At 42.8% G+C, this 18,550-nt stretch overlaps 1 protein-coding gene across 4 annotated transcripts; it reads left to right on the top strand.

Annotated features, from left to right (window-relative positions):
• Positions 1 to 22: 22 nt before the first annotated feature.
• On the top strand, positions 23 to 18,138 carry LOC124470703 (arf-GAP with GTPase, ANK repeat and PH domain-containing protein 2-like). Of its 4 annotated transcripts, XM_047024698.1 has the most exons (19): positions 23 to 455; positions 9,188 to 9,246; positions 9,410 to 9,497; positions 9,619 to 9,704; positions 9,804 to 9,945; positions 10,050 to 10,184; positions 10,289 to 10,410; positions 11,247 to 11,408; positions 11,551 to 11,634; positions 11,744 to 11,848; positions 12,030 to 12,189; positions 12,445 to 12,573; positions 12,668 to 12,808; positions 13,138 to 13,197; positions 13,516 to 13,667; positions 13,768 to 13,858; positions 13,950 to 14,172; positions 14,383 to 14,689; positions 14,955 to 18,138. In XM_047024698.1, exons 1-19 carry the CDS (start codon positions 296 to 298, stop codon positions 15,210 to 15,212), a joined length of 2,664 nt encoding a protein of 887 aa, XP_046880654.1. In that variant the 5' UTR covers positions 23 to 295; the 3' UTR covers positions 15,213 to 18,138. The 4 variants fall into 4 exon arrangements, with proteins under 4 accessions (XP_046880654.1, XP_046880653.1, XP_046880652.1 ...); XM_047024697.1 differs by lacking the exon at positions 13,138 to 13,197 and having other exon boundaries at positions 25 to 455; XM_047024694.1 differs by lacking the exons at positions 23 to 455; positions 13,138 to 13,197 and adding an exon at positions 3,206 to 5,953.
• The last annotated feature ends 412 nt before the right edge of the window (positions 18,139 to 18,550 follow it).

Genomic DNA, 18,550 nt, shown 5'->3' with positions numbered 1-18,550 from the left:
TCTGTTTGTGGTAGTAGCAAAACAGATGATGCAGGCCGATAGGCTTTTAAATAAGGAAGTAATTTGACAATAATACATGCATTGGGAAGTTCTTTCGCAGACACTTGAATGATGGACCAAAAGTGTTTAGTTTTTTGTTTTTTTTTTATACAAATTTATAATTTGGACGATCAAGGGGTGAAAGGAGTGTGTTGGATAATATGGGTCGGTTGAAGTAGATGAGTAGAATTTCGCATATCAACAAATAATGTATTATTTTCGTCTAAAGTGAGTAAAGACACGGTCAAGTGCTGAGATGAACAACCAAAATATCTTCAAGTCCAACGCAATTCGGGCTGAGGTAAAGCGGCACGAGTCCATGAAGGCCAACTTTGCCAAACTGTTTAAACAACTCGAGAGGGTAGATGATCAGCAGATGCGTTCCGGTCTAAAGGTTTACCTTCACAGCATCCAAGGTGAGAGAATGCCGGCACATACAGGAACGATGCTGTTGCACCAACTGTCTCTTTGATGCAGGCAAGGCTTTTCATCTTTCAACATATCACTGATAGCACACCATTGGAGGTTTATTTGAATGAATGTTTTGTTGTTTTTTGAGCACCTGGGTGAAGTACACCAATGTTAATCAGCATAGCATCAGGCCTATGTGTACTTCACAATGCACCGCGATTTCTATTGCATACCAAGTAGTAGGTGATAAATGATCAGTAAAAAGCTGTCTAATATTCCAAAGACAAACCCAGAACAGCTTGTGCTTGCCCTGTTGTCTTTTCTTTAAGAAGACATTGTGTTCACCATTTTCTCTATCTTTTTGACATTAAAATGTCAGTTAAGCTTCCATAGGTAATCACTTTCTCTGTTCCATTGATATTTTGTACTCAATACATACATGCTCACATACAATCAATTTAACAATTTTCACAATGCATGTTTTAAACTGAGATGAGACAATGCTTTCTACTTAGTTGTTCTCTCAGTCTGATAAGGGCCTCTATCAACATAGAGAGAAGACAACTAGATTTCAAACAAACCTAAATATAGTGTGTTTTTTTTAAACTGTTATTTTGACTCAACAGTAGATCAAAGAGTCTGAGACTTGTGTTATTTATGTTTTTATCTTGCTGCTTTCTACAAAAAAGTGGAAGTCCCATTTGCAGTTTACTGCTTAACTAACATCCACCCTAAAAATATTTTGTAACAGCCCCAGCTCATGTCCACACCCAGCTGGAGAATGTGTAATTCTTTCTGTATTCAGATTATAATATCCTGTTGTCATATTATTATACCTGTGACACCAAAGTGACTAGACAAGATATGGTCTGAAAGATAGATTGTTGTCTAGCTAGGTCAAAAGGACCAATGAAACGACAATTCAGTTCCCGACCATGGCTCAGAATGTGTTCTGTTCGATGCAAGAGAGCAAGTGCTTTTTTATTTTTTTTATTTTTTAGCATAAACATAATGTAAAAAATGTATAGTACAGTGTACAGTATTTCTATAATAATTTATTGCGATCATTAAGCTAATCTTACATGCTTTGTACTGGTATGTACTGTACATGTAGTGTGTAGTGGTGGAAAATTATGTCTTAATAATCAATCATTTGTTGACATACTGCTGTTATGGATCTGATGGACTACCTTGTCATACTACTTTGATTCCAAATGACAAAACCCTTTCTTCTTCCTAAAATACAAAAATGATTGAATCTTGAACCTTTTCACCAATTCTACCAGTTATAACTCATTAACTAGTGAGTCTAAAAAGTGATATGACGTAATGTATTTAGCCACAGTTATTACTATTCACCTTTGAGTAGCATTTGGATACCAAACAGTAATAAGAGTTTTGCATAAGAATTGCATTCAGTATAATGATAATGCGCAGTTGTCTGTAAGTTGTGGTTACTGATAATGTGCCACTGATGAGGTTTTCATGGCAGTATAGAATGCCTTGCTGGCTCTATTTTTCACTGTCTTTCTTCTGAGCCACTTCCTGTCTAAGAGATATATACTGTAGCAACACAGATCTGGGGTTGACTTCCTGTATACTTCTCTTACAAATGACTTAGGCCTTTGCTGCTTGATAATCAGTACTTCTTTGTTATTCATGTCGTTGACTTCCTCTACTGCAGATCAAGTTGTACTTCCATTGCAACATAATTTAAGTTTAAAAAAAAATGTTTCCCTTGAGGCCACATAGCCTTTTCTCTTATATTAGGATTGATTTTACCAAGTTCACCGTACCCCCCCCCCCCCACCCCCCCATCCTGTATGTCGCAGGATGGATCTTTCTTCTTCTATGTCATGGCAAGCAGACATAATTCTGACTCACTGTCTGTGTTATACATCATGCTATGTGCATTGCAGTGTCTATATCTCTGTGTGTCAAATTTTGATTGCCATTGAAATATTCTCAAACCCCTTCCTCTACCACACACACTCAAACCTACCTCTCACTTCATGACAGAATATTATTCGTCACTACGAGTTAGTGAGTCAGGCATAGTTACATAAAACATTTTAATAATTCTGAATAGAATATTGTAATGCCAATGTTGGAAAGTGGAATTACACAATGTTTGAAAAAACATTTAAGTTGGAGGTCACACCTCAAGAAGACTGATATTCTCTGACGCTGGAGATTACAGAAAAACACAGATGTGCGTCAGCTGTCCGTTTAGCACGGGGACAGTAGCGTTGGGTTGTTATTCCTAGAATCTACATTTTGTTGATGCAGATGATGAGGTCGAACACTCAGTATATTATTGCTAGATTGAAGAGAATACAGTTAACTTACATCATATAATTCATTTTAAATACAATATAGAACAGAATATTGTAAACAATTACAGTTGCCTTCTTTAGGACACACACACTTGCTAAGTAAGATCGCTAAGTAATGCAAGACAATTACAGGGCAACATACAGGATATATATTGTATACCCACAGATAAAGGGAGTGCCAGAGCGAGGGAGACAGAGAAGTGACTGCTTACTGTAAGACGTTAACACCTTGGTAACAGGCAAGCTCCCTGCACGTGAAGGAGAAGCAGGGGTGGGGGAGGTGAGCACGCTGTGGCTAGCTCTCTGCTCACAGCTGAAAAGGGTGCAATAGGAATGGTTGCCACTCCAATAGGAATGTGGGAAATTAACCTGATGACTGCTAGAAAAGGAGAGGCTTAAGAGCTATGTTAATATAATAATTTTGTTCTCGTTATATCTAGCCTTAATTCTCTTACCGTTGGGATTTTCCTGTTCTCCTTGGTAGTCCTATCCTCTCTCCCACCTTCTGCTTTCATCACCTCTCACATTCTTCATCCTGTCACCTTTTCCACCCTTTCCTCTTTTCCTCTCCCATACTCCAACCCTCCTCTAATTTAGCTTTTTAACCTGTTAATTCATTTATACTTTTTTGTCCCTCTTTCCAAACTCCCCTGTTCATTTAGTCAATTATTTCCTTCCGTCCTCTTCTTTCATTCATCTATGTGACGTATTTCTTTCCCTGTGCATCATTGCTTTCTCCCTTTTTCTGAAAAGACAGAAGGGGAGGGGGAGTGTGTATTTGAGGTAGAGCGACAGAGAGCCGGAGCTGCCCAAAGATTGCTATACGAAAAGGAGAGGGAGAGAGAGAGAGAGAGAGAGAGAGAGAGAGAAAGGAGAGAATCAGGGATGGGTAGGAGGAGGCAGAGGTTTCTTCCTCCATTTTTTGGGTTGCTCAGACACGAGTCTCAGACCGTGTCAGCCGGACAGAGAACAACCATCTCTTTGGGTGCTTCACCCATACCTAGGAGCCTTCTCCCTCCATCCTCCTGCAGCTGGAGCAGGGCTAGCGGAGATCTAATGGTGGCTAGCAGAGTAGGGGGCTGAAGGCAGTGACTGCTGTGAGCAGAGGAGGAGGGGCTGGGCTGAGCTGGTGTATTCGCTCTGCCTCACAGACACATTTTATTGACTTGCTAATTGGCTGAGACACTCGGAGGAGACTAGGACCGACGAGAGCTCCTGTACAGAGGAGGGATACAGGCAGAAGCATTCTGCAATCTGCAATCCAAATATCCTTTTCCACTCTGGAGTCATTACAATGGATGTTTTCAACCTCGTTGATCTACGCAGTGTGCTTACATGATTCATGCATGACATGAATGCGTGTCTTTGCCTCACATGCTATCAGAAGAAGACTCTCAAAGCCACACGCTTTGTGACATAAGAATGATTTCAATTTGGTTTTATTTACCTTCAAACAGGTTTGTCTTTGCTTGATAACCTAAAGTCCTTACCACAGTAAATATGCTTCAGTGTTATTGAGAGTGGAATAGGTGGATACGTAACACATTATTTCTAGAACACAGGGAACACTGGGGAATGTCACAGCAGCATGAAGAGATATGGTGGATACCCCTCAATACAAATGAAGAAATGGTCTAAAGAAAAGTCTACATATTGAAGCCACTTGCCTGAAGCAAACCATCCTCTTGTCTTTTGCGGAGTGGAGCACCGTTTTTATGGATGAATGCACCAAGTTCATTTGTTGATTCTGATGACACCATTTCATAATGAATCAGACAAATTCACTCTAAAAGCTGATACATCAACAATGAGGAAAACATTTTCTCTGAATTTGGAGTGTGGAAATCATCAATCTTACGGAGAATAAGCAAAATACGTAAAGGGTGAACTGTGAGGGACAGAGGAGGAGACTGGAAAGACCACTGGTCACAGATCTGTTGAGAGAAAGTGAGGTAGGATTAAATGAGGCCTCAAGCTTCTTCCTGTTTGCCATGAGTGTGACCTGTGAATCTGTCTGGGTCAAAGCGTGGGCGCTACTGCGCTGAAGTCTGCCGCCCTCATGAGCCACGCGGGCACACTTCAGAGACGTACCACCTACCTCATCTCCCTCACCTTGGTCAAGGTTGAGCCTGTGCCAGGAGATGAGAAGACCCCAATACCCAGGAGGCAAGCAGGGGATCCTGAGGAAGAGGTGGAGGAAGAAGTTAGCAGGACCACTGAGGTTGAAGGAGAATGTGCATGTGCTGAGTTTGAAGGAGATGATAATACGGAGATTGAAGAGGAGGAGCAGGAGGAAGTCAGCTATTGTGGTCCTGTCCAAGAAAGGGGAAAACGTGAGATAAGAGACAGTCATGGCTTTGGACCCTCAAAAGATAACATGTTGGTCGGGAAATTTAAGGACCCTCCCTTATTACCTGTTAAAGAGTCGGTGAAAGCCTATGGAGGGCTTTACTCTGAAGGGGGCCTGAGGAAGGATGGATCCCGCCCCAAGACAGAACTTTACAGGGATCCGCCCATTCTGTTCCTGAGGGGTGAAGAGGGAGGCGAGCCCAATGGGGGTCGCTCCCATCTGAGCATGCCCATTTCTGATCAACCTCATGTCAGCCAGAGGTCTGAGGTCCTGATGAGGTCACACGCAGGGGCCGGGGCCATGAGCCGTCGAGAACTTCGAGAAGCCAATCAGAGTGTACCTCCTTCTGCCAAGAGCCTTGACCGCAAGGACAACCGCGTTGGGGATCGCTCTCCTATGACATCTGCGACGGCTGCCCTGGGGCCTTACAGAGCATCTTGGGCAGACAGCGATGGCAGGGCCACCCTCATACGTACGGGGGCACCCATAGTGGGAGGGTTGACTGGTGTGGTGACAAGGGACAGCCCGCGGGGGGATAAGATGAAGACCGTGTCAACCTCTCTTCCTGCACCTCCCAACACCAAGCCCCAGAGAAAGGGCAAGAGTCGCACCCTGGACAACAGTGACCTACATTTGTTGTCTGAGGACCTGAAAAAAGGAAAGGAGGGTGGCACAAGCCAGCGTGCCCCGCCTCGCGACCGCAAAATGTTGAAGTTCATCAGTGGGATCTTCACCAAAAGCACCCCTGTGCCCCCCAGCTCCAACACTGCTCCCCCTCTCTATACACCAATACAGAGAGGGTCGAGTGAGGAGGATGGTAAGACCCTCCAGCATACACACACACAGGCATACATCTCACACCACATACACACACAGGTTGGGCCAAGCCACTAAAAGCCAATGACATGCCACAAAGTTACTCCCTTCGTCTTTTAAGTGACCCCAACTGGCTGTATTAGTCCTGCTGATAGGATTCAATCCATAGGATCGTCCATCACTGTACTTGGGTAAACCTCACTTTTGTACTATACAGCTTAAACATAAGGATGTGGTAAAGATAGCTGATCTCGGATGGGTAAGCCTTTGCCTGGTCATTAGTAACCCCCACCTTTCTCTTATTTCACTAAAGTAGTCTTTTATCCAGTAGTTTAGAAGCCCTTTGGGGAATAAATTGAGTCTATACTTCTAGAGCAGGAATAAAATTACAATTGAAAAATGGTGCCGGATAATGCAGGAATGTGATATTCATCTCTAGGAAGGTTGAGTAAGTAACTACAACTTCAAAAGCTTTAACTTGTACTACTTCTGAGGATTGTCCGAAAAGTCAGAAAAGGTACTTAATGGAGGGAATATTCAAACGTTACTTATTCTAATGATTTTTTTGGACATGTGTGATGAAGCAGGATGTAGGATTGGTGTAAGTGTTGAATAATTTGTCAGGCGTAAGTGGACATGAATAATTAAGGGTGGGAGTACACAGAGCTGTGTTCTTCTGAGGAATAGAAGAGGGGAGAGAAAGGGGGAGTTGGGGGTAAGGGAACACGGAAAGGACACTTCCTGCTTTCTCTGTGGAGATTTAATTAATGTCCGAATGGAACCCTTTCACTCAGTAACTTGACATTGTGGCTGAGCTTATGAGAACTGAATAACTAATTTAGAATGTAACATTTGAAACTTTGTAGAAAAGTATATTCAGATGCTTTATCCAACATAGTGATCAAAGAATAATTGCATATTGACAATAGGTAAAATATACAGAATATCAATATCTTAGTACACATTTTATCTGTTAAAATATTTTCTAGCAATTTACCTTTATCATCCATATTTATTTGATATACCACCATCTAAGCCCTTAATTGGGTTAACCATTCACTGTAGCATTTCCAACATCATATATGGGTATAATAACTTGCATGTACTGTATGTCAGTGTGTGTTTGCATGCGTGTGAATTTGTTCACACACACCGCTGTATGCATGAGAGTATGCATTGTGTGGACAGGCAGTTTCTGGAAGAGGGGTTGCCATGGCAACAGCAAGAAGCAGGAGATGCTATTTGGTCTGTGGGATGACGCTGAAAAGAGAGGGGGGAGGTAGGGAGAAGGAGAGAGGGAAATGGGGTTGTGAGATACAGATTGATGGGATTGGATTGGGAATTGGAAAGGGTAAGAGGGGTTTAGAGTTAAAATGTATATCCAGTGGTAGAGGAGGAGGAAGAGGTGGCTTGGTCCATGTTGTCACTGAGGTGTGGCCTGTGAGGTGTGGCCTGTGCTCAGAGCACTGCAGAGCCACCATCTGTTGTGACTTTACAGAGGGGTCCAGTGTATAAAAGAGACACACTCTGTCTGAGGTTAGGCTGATTCACTGATGTTTCACGGTTTATTTGATTGATGTGGTGTCGGCTTGTGTGTACGCGTGTCTTTGTGTGTGCAGCTCTGCCCTGCAAGCATTAGGAATAAGCCTATAAATCTTCTATCGTCCATTTTCATGTATTGGTTTCAAGTGCCTGTGCTAAGAAATTCATTTTGGTTAAACAGGGGACTCCAGAACACCATCAGTCTCATTCTCTTTTGGGCATGGAATTCTACTGCTCACATACCCATGTAGAGGAATGTCACATGCTTTTAGAGTACATGTGTTCTTTAGTCTTCTGAATCTGTCCATTAGAGTTTTTTCCTTCATTGATCGCAAATATCCCCATGAGGCATGTTGAACATAGTCACAGTGTTTTCCCTTTGTGTCATGCAGCATGATGGTTCCCTTGTTTATCTTTTTTTCTCATTGACAGTCACCTATTATTAGCAACTCCTTGCTCCCTATACATGTTTAGCATCTTTAGGAGATGTTGTGAAAATATCATAAGTAAATCTGGTCAAAAAGACTTGTTTTTTTCTTCTCTCAAACCTTTCCTTCATCAGGTTCATGCTTTGAAAATGTATAGGAATTTATTGGAAAGTTCAATGAAGTATGAATGAGTTGTTTCACCTTACATAGAGCATGTTGCAGTTTTAAACACACACACCCACACAAACACACACACACTGGCACATTCTGTCTCCATCTACAGAGCTGCTAATGAACCTGAGCTTCACTCCTGCAGTCCCACTGAGACTGCAATTAATTTTCACTCCACCTCCACTATACACCCTCTCTCTCTTTCTCTCTCTCTCTCTCTCTCTCTGAGTTTATAAACTCAAGCAATGGGTTGAGTGAAATCTGACATTTATTCAAATCTGTTTATTTTGTTATGAACATAATATATTTGACTTCACAATTTATCCAGTGTAGTACTTACAGAACAATAATTTTGAACAGGAACTCCCGAAATGCCAGGGCTTGTAAAATGAACTTGAGAAGCAGAAAACTGCCCCATTAAAGAGGAGGCCTAGCACTGCAAACAACATGATTGGAAACATTCTGGATTAGTTATCCAACAACACTCTGTGTTAGGTATCTATGTTTTGTGCAGAAGTGTAACACTGTTGTACAACTGTTGTTTTATCACCCTCCATCTAATAGTTTCAGTAGCCTAGTCTCGGAAGTTAAGGTTTTGTCTCCGGTGATAAGTCACAGCTCAATTGTCACCTGTTTTGCTTTTAACAGTCTCTCTCTGTCTGTCTGTCTTCATGCCTGCCCCTCTCTCTCTCTCTCTCTCTCTCTCTCTCTCTCTCTCTCTCTCTCTCTCTCTCTCTCTCTCTCTCTCTCTCTCTCTCTCTCTCTCTCTCTCTCTCTCTCTCTCTCTCTCTCTCTCTCTCTCTCTCTCTCTTTGTTTCCCCCCCCCCAACACTCTGGTCTGTGCCATCTGGACATATGACAGGGCACGTATGGGACACACACACATACAGGACACATGCAAACAGACACTGCAGAAGGAGTGGCCACTCAAAATGGCATAATGTAGAGCAAGACAGCTAGGGACTTTTAAAGTTTTCCTGCCGATCACCATCAATTGACAGGAGATCACAGCACTGACCATATATTTGAATCTGTCTGTTTCTCTCTCCCTTTCCCTGTACACCCCTACCTTTTCCTTTGCTTTTGCTTGGCAGCGGCATGTGCCAACAGTCAAGAATGGACCTTCAGTCGAACTGTTCAAGAGCTTCGTTTGGTAAGAGTTGTTTAACTCAATCCTTCTCAATTGACTTGAGATGGTGGCAACATGAAGGGTGTATCAGTAATAGTATATTGATTATTCTGAGGAAAATAACAAACAGCCAACATAAATGGCAGTTAAAGATGTGAGGTCTGTTCGTGTGTGTGTGTTTGTCCAGGGAGTTTTAGGAGGTCTCCGCAGCGGAAAGTCAGCCTTGGTCCACAGACACATGACTGGCAGTTATCTCCCCCTGGAGAATCCTGATGGTTGGTTGGAACGTCACTTTCAATAAACAAACCATTACTGTGGTAAACAGGTTACTGAACAGGTTCTACCAACGTACAGTCAGCATACAAGTGTAAAACCCCTTTGTCTTGCTTCCCTCAGGGGGAAGGTACAAGAAAGAGGTGCTGATTGATGGACAGAGCCACCTGTTACTGATCAGAGAAGAGACAGGACCCCTAGATGAACAGGTGTGTATATGGTTGCCACTGAGACTCACTGGCAGGGACAGTTTATGGATATGTCCTCCTTTTACATCTCCCTACTCTTACGACATCTCTCATTGACAGTTTTCCAGATGGGTGGATGGGGTGATCTTAGTGTTCAGTCTGGAGAATGAGGCCAGTTTCCAGGAAGTATATAAGAATTACAGCCAGCTGAGCATCCATCGCAACATAACAGAGATTCCCTTCATAGTGGTGGGCACCCAGGGTAAGACATACACACCAACTGATGCAAGCACACAATTAAAATATATTATTTTAATTTGGAACTTTTTTCAAGGGATTCTATGTTGACTAGTGCTTTCCATCTAGATAAGATCAGCAGCACCAACCCGCGAGTGATCGAGGATGCCAGGGCACGGCAGCTGTGTTCAGATGTGAGGCGTTGTACCTACTACGAGACCTGCGCTACCTACGGCCTCAACGTGAATCGAGTGTTTACTGAGGGTACGTCATCTTACCTCTGAATGTGTAGTCTTCAAGTCAGCTTCCAAAAATACGATTGAATTCAAAACTCTTTTCTTTTGATTTCTTTCCTATCTCAACTGTAGCTGCTCAGAAAATAATGGCCGTTAAGAAGCAAGCTGCTCTCCTGGCTTCTTGCAAATCCCTTCCTAACTCACCTAGTCACTCTGGAGGCTCCACCCCTGTGTCAGGAGTCTTCCCAGGGCAGGTATGAAGGCATCAATAACCATATCCTCCTGAGCACTAATGCTTTTAAAAAGAATGTTCTTAGCGATGGAAAGCTTTTGACTGCAAGTTAGATGGTAGTCTAACCTACACATAATGATACATACTAGACATACTGATATGAAGCTTGATATAAACTTGTGAAATGAATGTGAGATATATCTGAAAGTGGGGAGTACTAGCTACATAGCCTGTTTTCTAGGTAGTTTATAAACTCAAGCAATGGGTTGAGTGAAATCTGACATTTATTCAAATCTGTTTATTTTGTTATGAACATAATATATTTGACTTCACAATTTATCCAGTGTAGTACTTACAGAACAATAATTTTGAACAGGAACTCCCGAAATGCCAGGGCTTGTAAAATGAACTTGAGAAGCAGAAAACTGCCCCATTAAAGAGGAGGCCTAGCACTGCATACAACATGATTGGAAACATTCTGGATTAGTTATCCAACAACACTCTGTGTTAGGTATCTATGTTTTGTGCAGAAGTGTAACACTGTTGTACAACTGTTGTTTTATCACCCTCCATCTAATAGTTTCAGTAGCCTAGTCTCGGAAGTTAAGGTTTTGTCTCCGGTGATAAGTCACAGCTCAATTGTCACCTGTTTTGCTTTTAACAGTCTCTCTCTGTCTGTCTGTCTGTCTTCATGCCTGCCCCTCTCTCTCTCTCTCTCTCTCTCTCTCTCTCTCTCTCTCTCTCTCTCTCTCTCTCTCTCTCTCTCTCTCTCTCTCTCTCTCTCTCTCTCTCTCTCTCTCTCTCTCTGTCTGTCTCTCTGTCTGTCTGTCTCTCTCTCTCACTTTCTCTCTCGCCCAGGCCAGTAACGGTGGTCACAGCAGTGACTACTCGTCTTCCCTGCCCTCCACTCCTGTGATCAGTCATAAAGAGATCGGGGGGGCAACAGGAGGGGAGCGGCTGGGCAGTGCCACTCCAGGTTCCGTATGCAGTGCCCCTCGCAGACGCACCTCACGTTTTGCGGTAACAATCCTCTGCTAGACATCACAGATCTCCTGATGTTAGGGCTGTTCTCCACTGTACCTTTTTCATCCCACCACATAGGCCCAATATCTCTCTCTCACTTGTAATATAAGTTGTGTGTTGTATCATGGGTGTCCTACAGGGCCGTAGGGGCAGTGACTCAGAGAAGAGGAGCTCAGACCCTAAGGGAGACCTAGGCAGTGGGCGCTCCATCCCCATCAAACAGGCAAGTTAAATAGCCGTTAACTCTCACTCCTCTCACTATAACTCTCACTGCTCCTTGTTTAGGATGACACTTACCCAGGTTTCTGCCTCTGTCTTCTCTCCATGACCAGAGCATATTGCTGAAACGTAGTGGGAACTCTCTCAACAAGGAGTGGAAGAAGAAATACGTCACACTGTCTAACAATGGCATGCTGTCCTATCACTCCAGTGTTAATGTGAGTCCATGCAGGTGTAAGCAAGTATCATAAGAATTGTTATTATCAACTGATCTGGAGGAGGATATGACGGTGGGCTAAACTGTTTCCAGTTGCCTGAATCTCACAAGTAGGGAGATAATGGATATAATGCAACATATTATTGTCTGTAGAGCAGGTTGTTTGTGTTGTTGTCCGGTAGGATTACATGCAAAATACCCCTGGGAAGGAGATGGACCTGCTAAGGGTAACGGTGAAGGTGCCAGGGAAGCGCCCTCCTCGAGCCGTTCCAGCCTGTGGCCCTCCGCCAGGCCTCAATGGCCTTGTCAAAGATGTCCAGAGTCCTGAGGGAACCAGCTCAGGTGAAGAGGGCCAGGGGATGGCCTCTGTCTCTCAGTCTATCCTTTTTAAATATCATTCTGTTTAATCTGAATGTGTCTGCTGCCGTAAATGTCCACGTTGTCTATGCAGACATGTCTCTCATCTCTCTTAATTGTGGTTGGTGTTATGTGTATAACAGAAGTACTCTCTTGCCTAGTTGGGTTAGGGTGATGTGTTTATTATTTTTGCCTTGTCTTTTTGTTGCCTATACTTATGTTGAGTCTTCTACTTTGTAGTCCCTGTGAATGTCAGCAGTCTGTTGCCAGTGGAGGAAGGGGCAGGGATTCGGGGGGGGCTGTCCCCTGGGGGGAACAAAGGGGTGGAAAGATGCCCCACCACACTCTCCAACAAGGCCCAAAGTGTTGGTAAGGAAACAAATACATATCTCTGCAGACTATAGAAATTATCTTAGTTGTCTTTTTTAGTTAACGTATGGTATGATTTGTGTTTCCATGGTAGACTCTTCCATTGAAGGTCTGTCTAGACCCATATCTTCTAAAGAAACGGGTTTCCCTGCCTCCCCGATGATTGACAGGAAAAAGCACAGAAGGAAGAAAAGCATGAACCAGAAGGGGGATGCACAGATTGGTCAAGCAGAAGGTAAATCATTCTATGGTATATGCCATCGGTACACGCACTTTAGAGTGGATGATGTCAAGCCCAACATGAGTATAATGTTTTCACGTATAGTACAGATTGCTGTACAGAATAAAGAAATTAAAAGAACATTCATGTAAATGCAATTATTTCTGTCATTGTTCTTTGCCCACCCCTGCCAGACAATTTCATCCCTACTTTCAAAAAAAGATCTGCCTTGCTTTTATCACTTTGATCTATTTTCTCTTCATGTCTTTATCCGCCTCTGCTTATTGTTCCTCCCTGTCTCTTCTGCTTCCCTGGGACTTCTGCTTTTTTCTTCTAACTGGTAGCAAAGCGCAAAATGTGGAAACTGAAAAGCTTTGGTAGCTTAAGAAACATTAACAAGACAGGTAATGAGAATCTGTATACATGTCTGTCTGTGTGCCTGTCAAGGTGTTTGTATCTGGGCTATTAAATTCAATTGTTTATGTCGCACCATCAATGTTTAACTGCTATTCTAGCCTGTCCATATACGTAGAACCATATACCTCAAGTAATTCACACTGTGATTGATAAATATGTTTTGTTATACTCTAAAATGAGACAGGGCAGCTAATGTACCATCAGTCATGATCATTATGATAAAAGGTTTATCCTTGGAGTGTACCACAAATTACTTGTCTGTGCTTGACTTGCAACTAAAGTCTGTCTGTGTGTTGTTCTGTCAGATGAGGATAACTTTGACTTCCTGATTGTTTCGAGCACGGGCCAGACATGGCACTTTGAGGCCCAGAGTGTGGAGGAGAGAGATTCCTGGGTACAGGCCATTGAAAGCCAGATCTTGGCCAGCCTGCAGCTGTGTGAGAGCAGCAAAAACAAGGCAAGGAAGCAAAAGCCCCCTTGCACACACACACACAATATCAGACAATATTCACAGACAACATCAATGAGACAACCTGACATGTCGACGCGTTTCACAGGCTCGTAAGAACAGCCAGAGTGAGGCAGTAGCTCTGCAGGCTATCCGTAATGCAAAGGGCAACAACCTCTGTGTGGACTGTGAAGCACCCAGTGAGTCAGCGTTTTCACCTCTTTCCTCCCATTCTCTTGATTCCATGTCTTAAAATCTAAATTGTCCAAACATTGCTCTGTCATCCCTCAGACCCGACCTGGGCCAGTCTGAACCTGGGTGCTCTGATCTGCATCGAGTGCTCAGGGATCCACAGGAACCTTGGCACCCACCTGTCCCGTGTTCGCTCCCTGGATCTGGATGACCTGCCACGCGAGCTTACATTAGTACTTAGCGCCATTGGCAACCACCTGGCCAACAGTATCTGGGAGGGGCGCACCATGGGTCGCCACAAACCCACCCCTGATGCCACCCGGTAAGGACGAAAGGATGGCATAAGATTCTGTTGATTAATTCCACTCTGATTGTGGTTAAATTACCTGAAAGTGAGGCAGTTGCATTCATACATGTTTGGTAATAGCATAGGAGGGGAGGGAGTTGTAAAGTTGTCTGACCGTTCACGTACCTGTTTGTGGTCACACCTGCTGGTACCATGGTAACCTTGTCCCTTCCTCTGCTGTTCCAGCGAAGAACGAGAGTCGTGGATCAGGGCCAAGTATGAGCAGAGGCTGTTTGTGGCGCCTCTTCTAACACCCAGTCCCAACGATCGCCCAGAAGTCTCCCTCCATGCCCGTCTGCTGTCGGCAGTGACGGAGCGTGACCTCCCCCGGCTGTTGCTCCTCCTGGCCCACAGCACAAAGGAGGACATGAATGCCCCCCCTGGAGCACAGGCCCACAGCCCCAGCTCTCCCCTTGCCCCTCGGCCTTCGTGCTCTGCCCTGCAAGCTGCATGCCAGCTGGCCGATGTGGTCATGACGCAGCTTCTGATCTGGGTAAGTCAACTTCCCTCTTTTCCTCATCCCTCACATTTTTTGCCATTTCCTCCTGGCATACAAATATAGTCAGAATGCATATGGTGAATATGTATATGGTGTATGTATATATAGTATATCTATAGTATATCTATATATAAAGAAGTCATATCTATATACTATATGTAGTATATGGTGAATGTATATGGTGAATCGGGTGTGGCCCACACACCATATTGCGTGCTAGATGTAGATGTCACTTGCTGAAACTCTCCCTCTATTTCAGTATGGCAGTGATGTGAGGTGTCGTGATGCCCAGGGCCAATCAGCTCTTGCGTTGGCACGTCAAGCAGGCAGTCAGGAATGTGTCGACATTCTCCTGCAGTATGGCTGCCCCAATGAACCCTCCCCCACTATTGCCACCACGCCCAGCTTCTCTGTTGCCACCATGCCAAGCCTCTCTATTACTACTACACCCAGTCTCTCTCGCAATAGCAGTGCCGCCAGCCTGAGCCGCAGTAGTTCTAGAAGAGCAGTGTCATAACCTAAATGTTAGTATGTGTGTATGTGTGTGTGTGTGTTGCACATTCGTATTCATATACATGATGTATCCATAACAAAGTCTTTAGTCTCTAGCAGGTTTCACTAAGCAACTATGTCCTCCTAGTGTCCTCTGAAAGGTACCTGTGACTTCTATACAGGACACAGTCACAGATCAGCAGGCCTGAATGAACAAGCAGCCAGTTCTGTCACCCCCAAGCCTGGGGGCTAAGCTGTGAGTGGCGCCTTCTCAGTAGGCTTATCTGTGTGTGTGTATATGTGGGATGTAGCTACTCAGTGGGTTATTACTTACTCACTCCTGCAACTCTGACAGCCTGCCAAAACAGACTCAGTGGCTATAACTCTGTGGGGCATTCCAACAGCCAAAACAGAATTTGGGTTATTTAAAAATGGGTTCCGCTAACCCCTGAATCCCATCACAAAAAAGATGGACTGGTGGCCAAAATAAAGACCAAAATGATAGAGTTTTCCTGTATGCTTAAGTAAAGAACTGCAATAATCAGATTTAAGACAGTGGATGTTTTCATCATTCTCAACTTGTCTCTATGTGCTTGGGATGTCTTTATAACAAGTCATGCAAGATAACTTCTTAACTCAATTATTGAAAAAGCTAACCACCAGTTTAACATTTTAAGATTATTTTCTCACTGAGAAAATTATATTCCATAAGCTTCCACTTAGCTGATAAATTCCCATGCATATCCCCTCTACAAGAACGAATGTTTGATCTAGCTCATTTTCCTGGATGACATTGAACTGATACAAACAAAAGTAGTCGAGTGGATAAAAAGGTCAACATAACTAGGCATTTAGCTTGTGTTGAAATGTCCACTGCATAAAACCAATCACTGTTCTACTGACCCGTGAACAATGCTACTGAGCTGAGGTTCAGGTGAAAATAATAATGTCCAATTTGTATTTTAACAAGAGTACAAATAATTGTATAGAAATACATATATAAAATTACTATTATTACAAAAATGGTCATAGTTATAAATATTGAGAAGTGCTTCTTGTCTAAGATTGTTATTGTATGTTCTAATGTTTCTACGGTAGGTTCTTGTTTTCTAATACTAAAAAGGTTTACTCTTATCTGTTCAAAGGTTTGTGGATGTGACAGGTTATATCATTTAGTTTTGCAATCAGTCAGTTATTTTCTACATTACTTTGACGTCAACGACTAAGATTTGTTCTGTCTATTTGCGTGTGTGTTTTGGAAACAAATGTGAATACTAACATGCTGTAGTCTAATCTGGAACGAGTTTAAACCTACTATACACTCTCGTGGTGCATTCCACCCTGATAAAACGTCTGTTAATTCCCTCTTGGCTGGTATTAGACAAACTATTCGAAATCATTCACAAACTTGCAGGACAGGGAATAATAAGTAATAATAAATTAATTAATATACTTATAGTAGATAAGTAGCAACATTTTACTTACAATTTTTTCTTCAACTGTCCACAAATAATACAATTTAATGGCAACAAATGCAGTTTGCTCCATTAATGAAATATTAAAGATGGTGTAGGCAATGTTGTTGAGAAGAACTTTTTGTCATATTAGCCTAAATAAACTTCACATCTTGATAGCAACCAATACATCTAAAGGTTTGACAGTAATATGAAATAAATCTGACATATGGTTGTCGTAGGACTGTAATAAACACGACAAATCATTACGATCATTTCAAGACTAATTATTGGATGGGCTACCTGTCTGTTTACCTACCTAACTGCGCGCACTTTGCTCCTGCACTCAATGTGTGTTACTGAAGTTTTCAACCAGGCTAGGCCAAGGTATTCTTAAACAACAAAGCTGGTGGCACAAGAATGGCGGGGGAAGAACAGGCAATAAATCCAGTTCCAGATTTTACAGTTAAAAGACGAAGGAGAAAACAGACAATAGTTGAAAGGGCTACTAGCAAAAAGAGATTGGATTTAGCAAGAAGTAAAACCAGAGTAAATATCAGTGATGCTTTTCCACGCTGGCGAGAACTGACATTTAAAACTCAATTATAGAATTTCCCAATACTAACATGCTATCTTGAAAGTAGTGAGTACTAATGTTAGACATGTTTATGTTCATAGTGTTGTGTGTGTTCTTACATGTGAATGCGACATAGGGTAATTACCCCAAAAAAGATGCTGCTCTCAAAAGCGCTCTTTCTCGTGTGGACTAACTAGACTCATCCCCCGGCAGTTCTGTAGTCAGGCAGCACGTTCATGTGTTTGTGGGAGTGGCTTTGAAGGGAGGGTATGGGATATTATGGTTTGAATCGTTTGGAATTGAAGCTAAAATAGCCAACTTTGCAAAACTTGCCTACACCAGCTTTAATGTTCAAGCGATTATCATTGAGGGTGGCCCCTCTGCCAGTAGATGGCGGCACCTCCTCTTTCCTACCCTATATTGCGATGTGCTTCAACGGACAGTTTGCCCAAATGAAAAAAAATCTTCTTACCTGTATTACTGCATCTACATGGTTTTGGTGTGAATTGCCCAGATTTGGAGGCAACAGCCATAGATATGGCTACCTCTCGAATATAATGGAACCAGATTGGACAATTTTTGTGCACAAAGTGTGGTGAAGACCAGGATAGTTCCATTATCCTTGAAAGAAAAAAAACATTTCTACAACCGTACCCTCCAAAACTCTACAACTCAATTTTCCTCTTACTCAGCACTTCAAGTCAGAGGAAATGTATGAATTTTCGATTTTGGGGTGAACCATCCCTGTAAACTCTGTAGAATGTATCTGCCAGAGCGGTAGCTCTCTGACCTATCTCAACAGTGTTAGTTTCAGAAATGCAGTTTAAGTATGAACAAAACATGCCTTGATTATTAGTGAATGTTTAGCTAAGGTTGGATTCTGAATTCATTGATCCAAAATAAAATGTGCTTTTTCTGTTGTTTAAACTCATTATTCAGGGGCACCCCGGTGTTTCACCAGGTAGAGTGTGTATCACTTGGGAAAAGGCCTTAACGCAGGGGCCCAGGTTCCATTCCGGTCTGGGCCAGTTCCTGCATGTCTTCCCCCTGTGTCTCTCTGCCTTTCCTCTCAACGTCTCTGTCAAATACATAAAAATGCACACAAAAACGAAACAAAAAAAAACGAATCTTTCTTACGTTTACTGAAAAAAAGTGTTTTATTTGAATGTTTTGGTGCACTGCCACACCTCCACACGTAAAGAGGTTTCAACCAAAACGATATCATTCCTACAGTACAAGTGAATCATACAGAAGGTGTGGAGAACTTTACTATGACCACTGAATCCGAAATAACGATGGCCTTGAGAATGTTTGCAGATGACCATATCAAAA

The sequence above is a fragment of the Hypomesus transpacificus genome, chromosome 9 (genome assembly GCF_021917145.1).
Source record: "Hypomesus transpacificus isolate Combined female chromosome 9, fHypTra1, whole genome shotgun sequence".
NCBI classification, from domain to species: domain Eukaryota; kingdom Metazoa; phylum Chordata; class Actinopteri; order Osmeriformes; family Osmeridae; genus Hypomesus; species Hypomesus transpacificus.
Note: the sequence above shows the minus strand (reverse complement) of the source record. Positions and strands in the feature narration are given on the sequence as shown.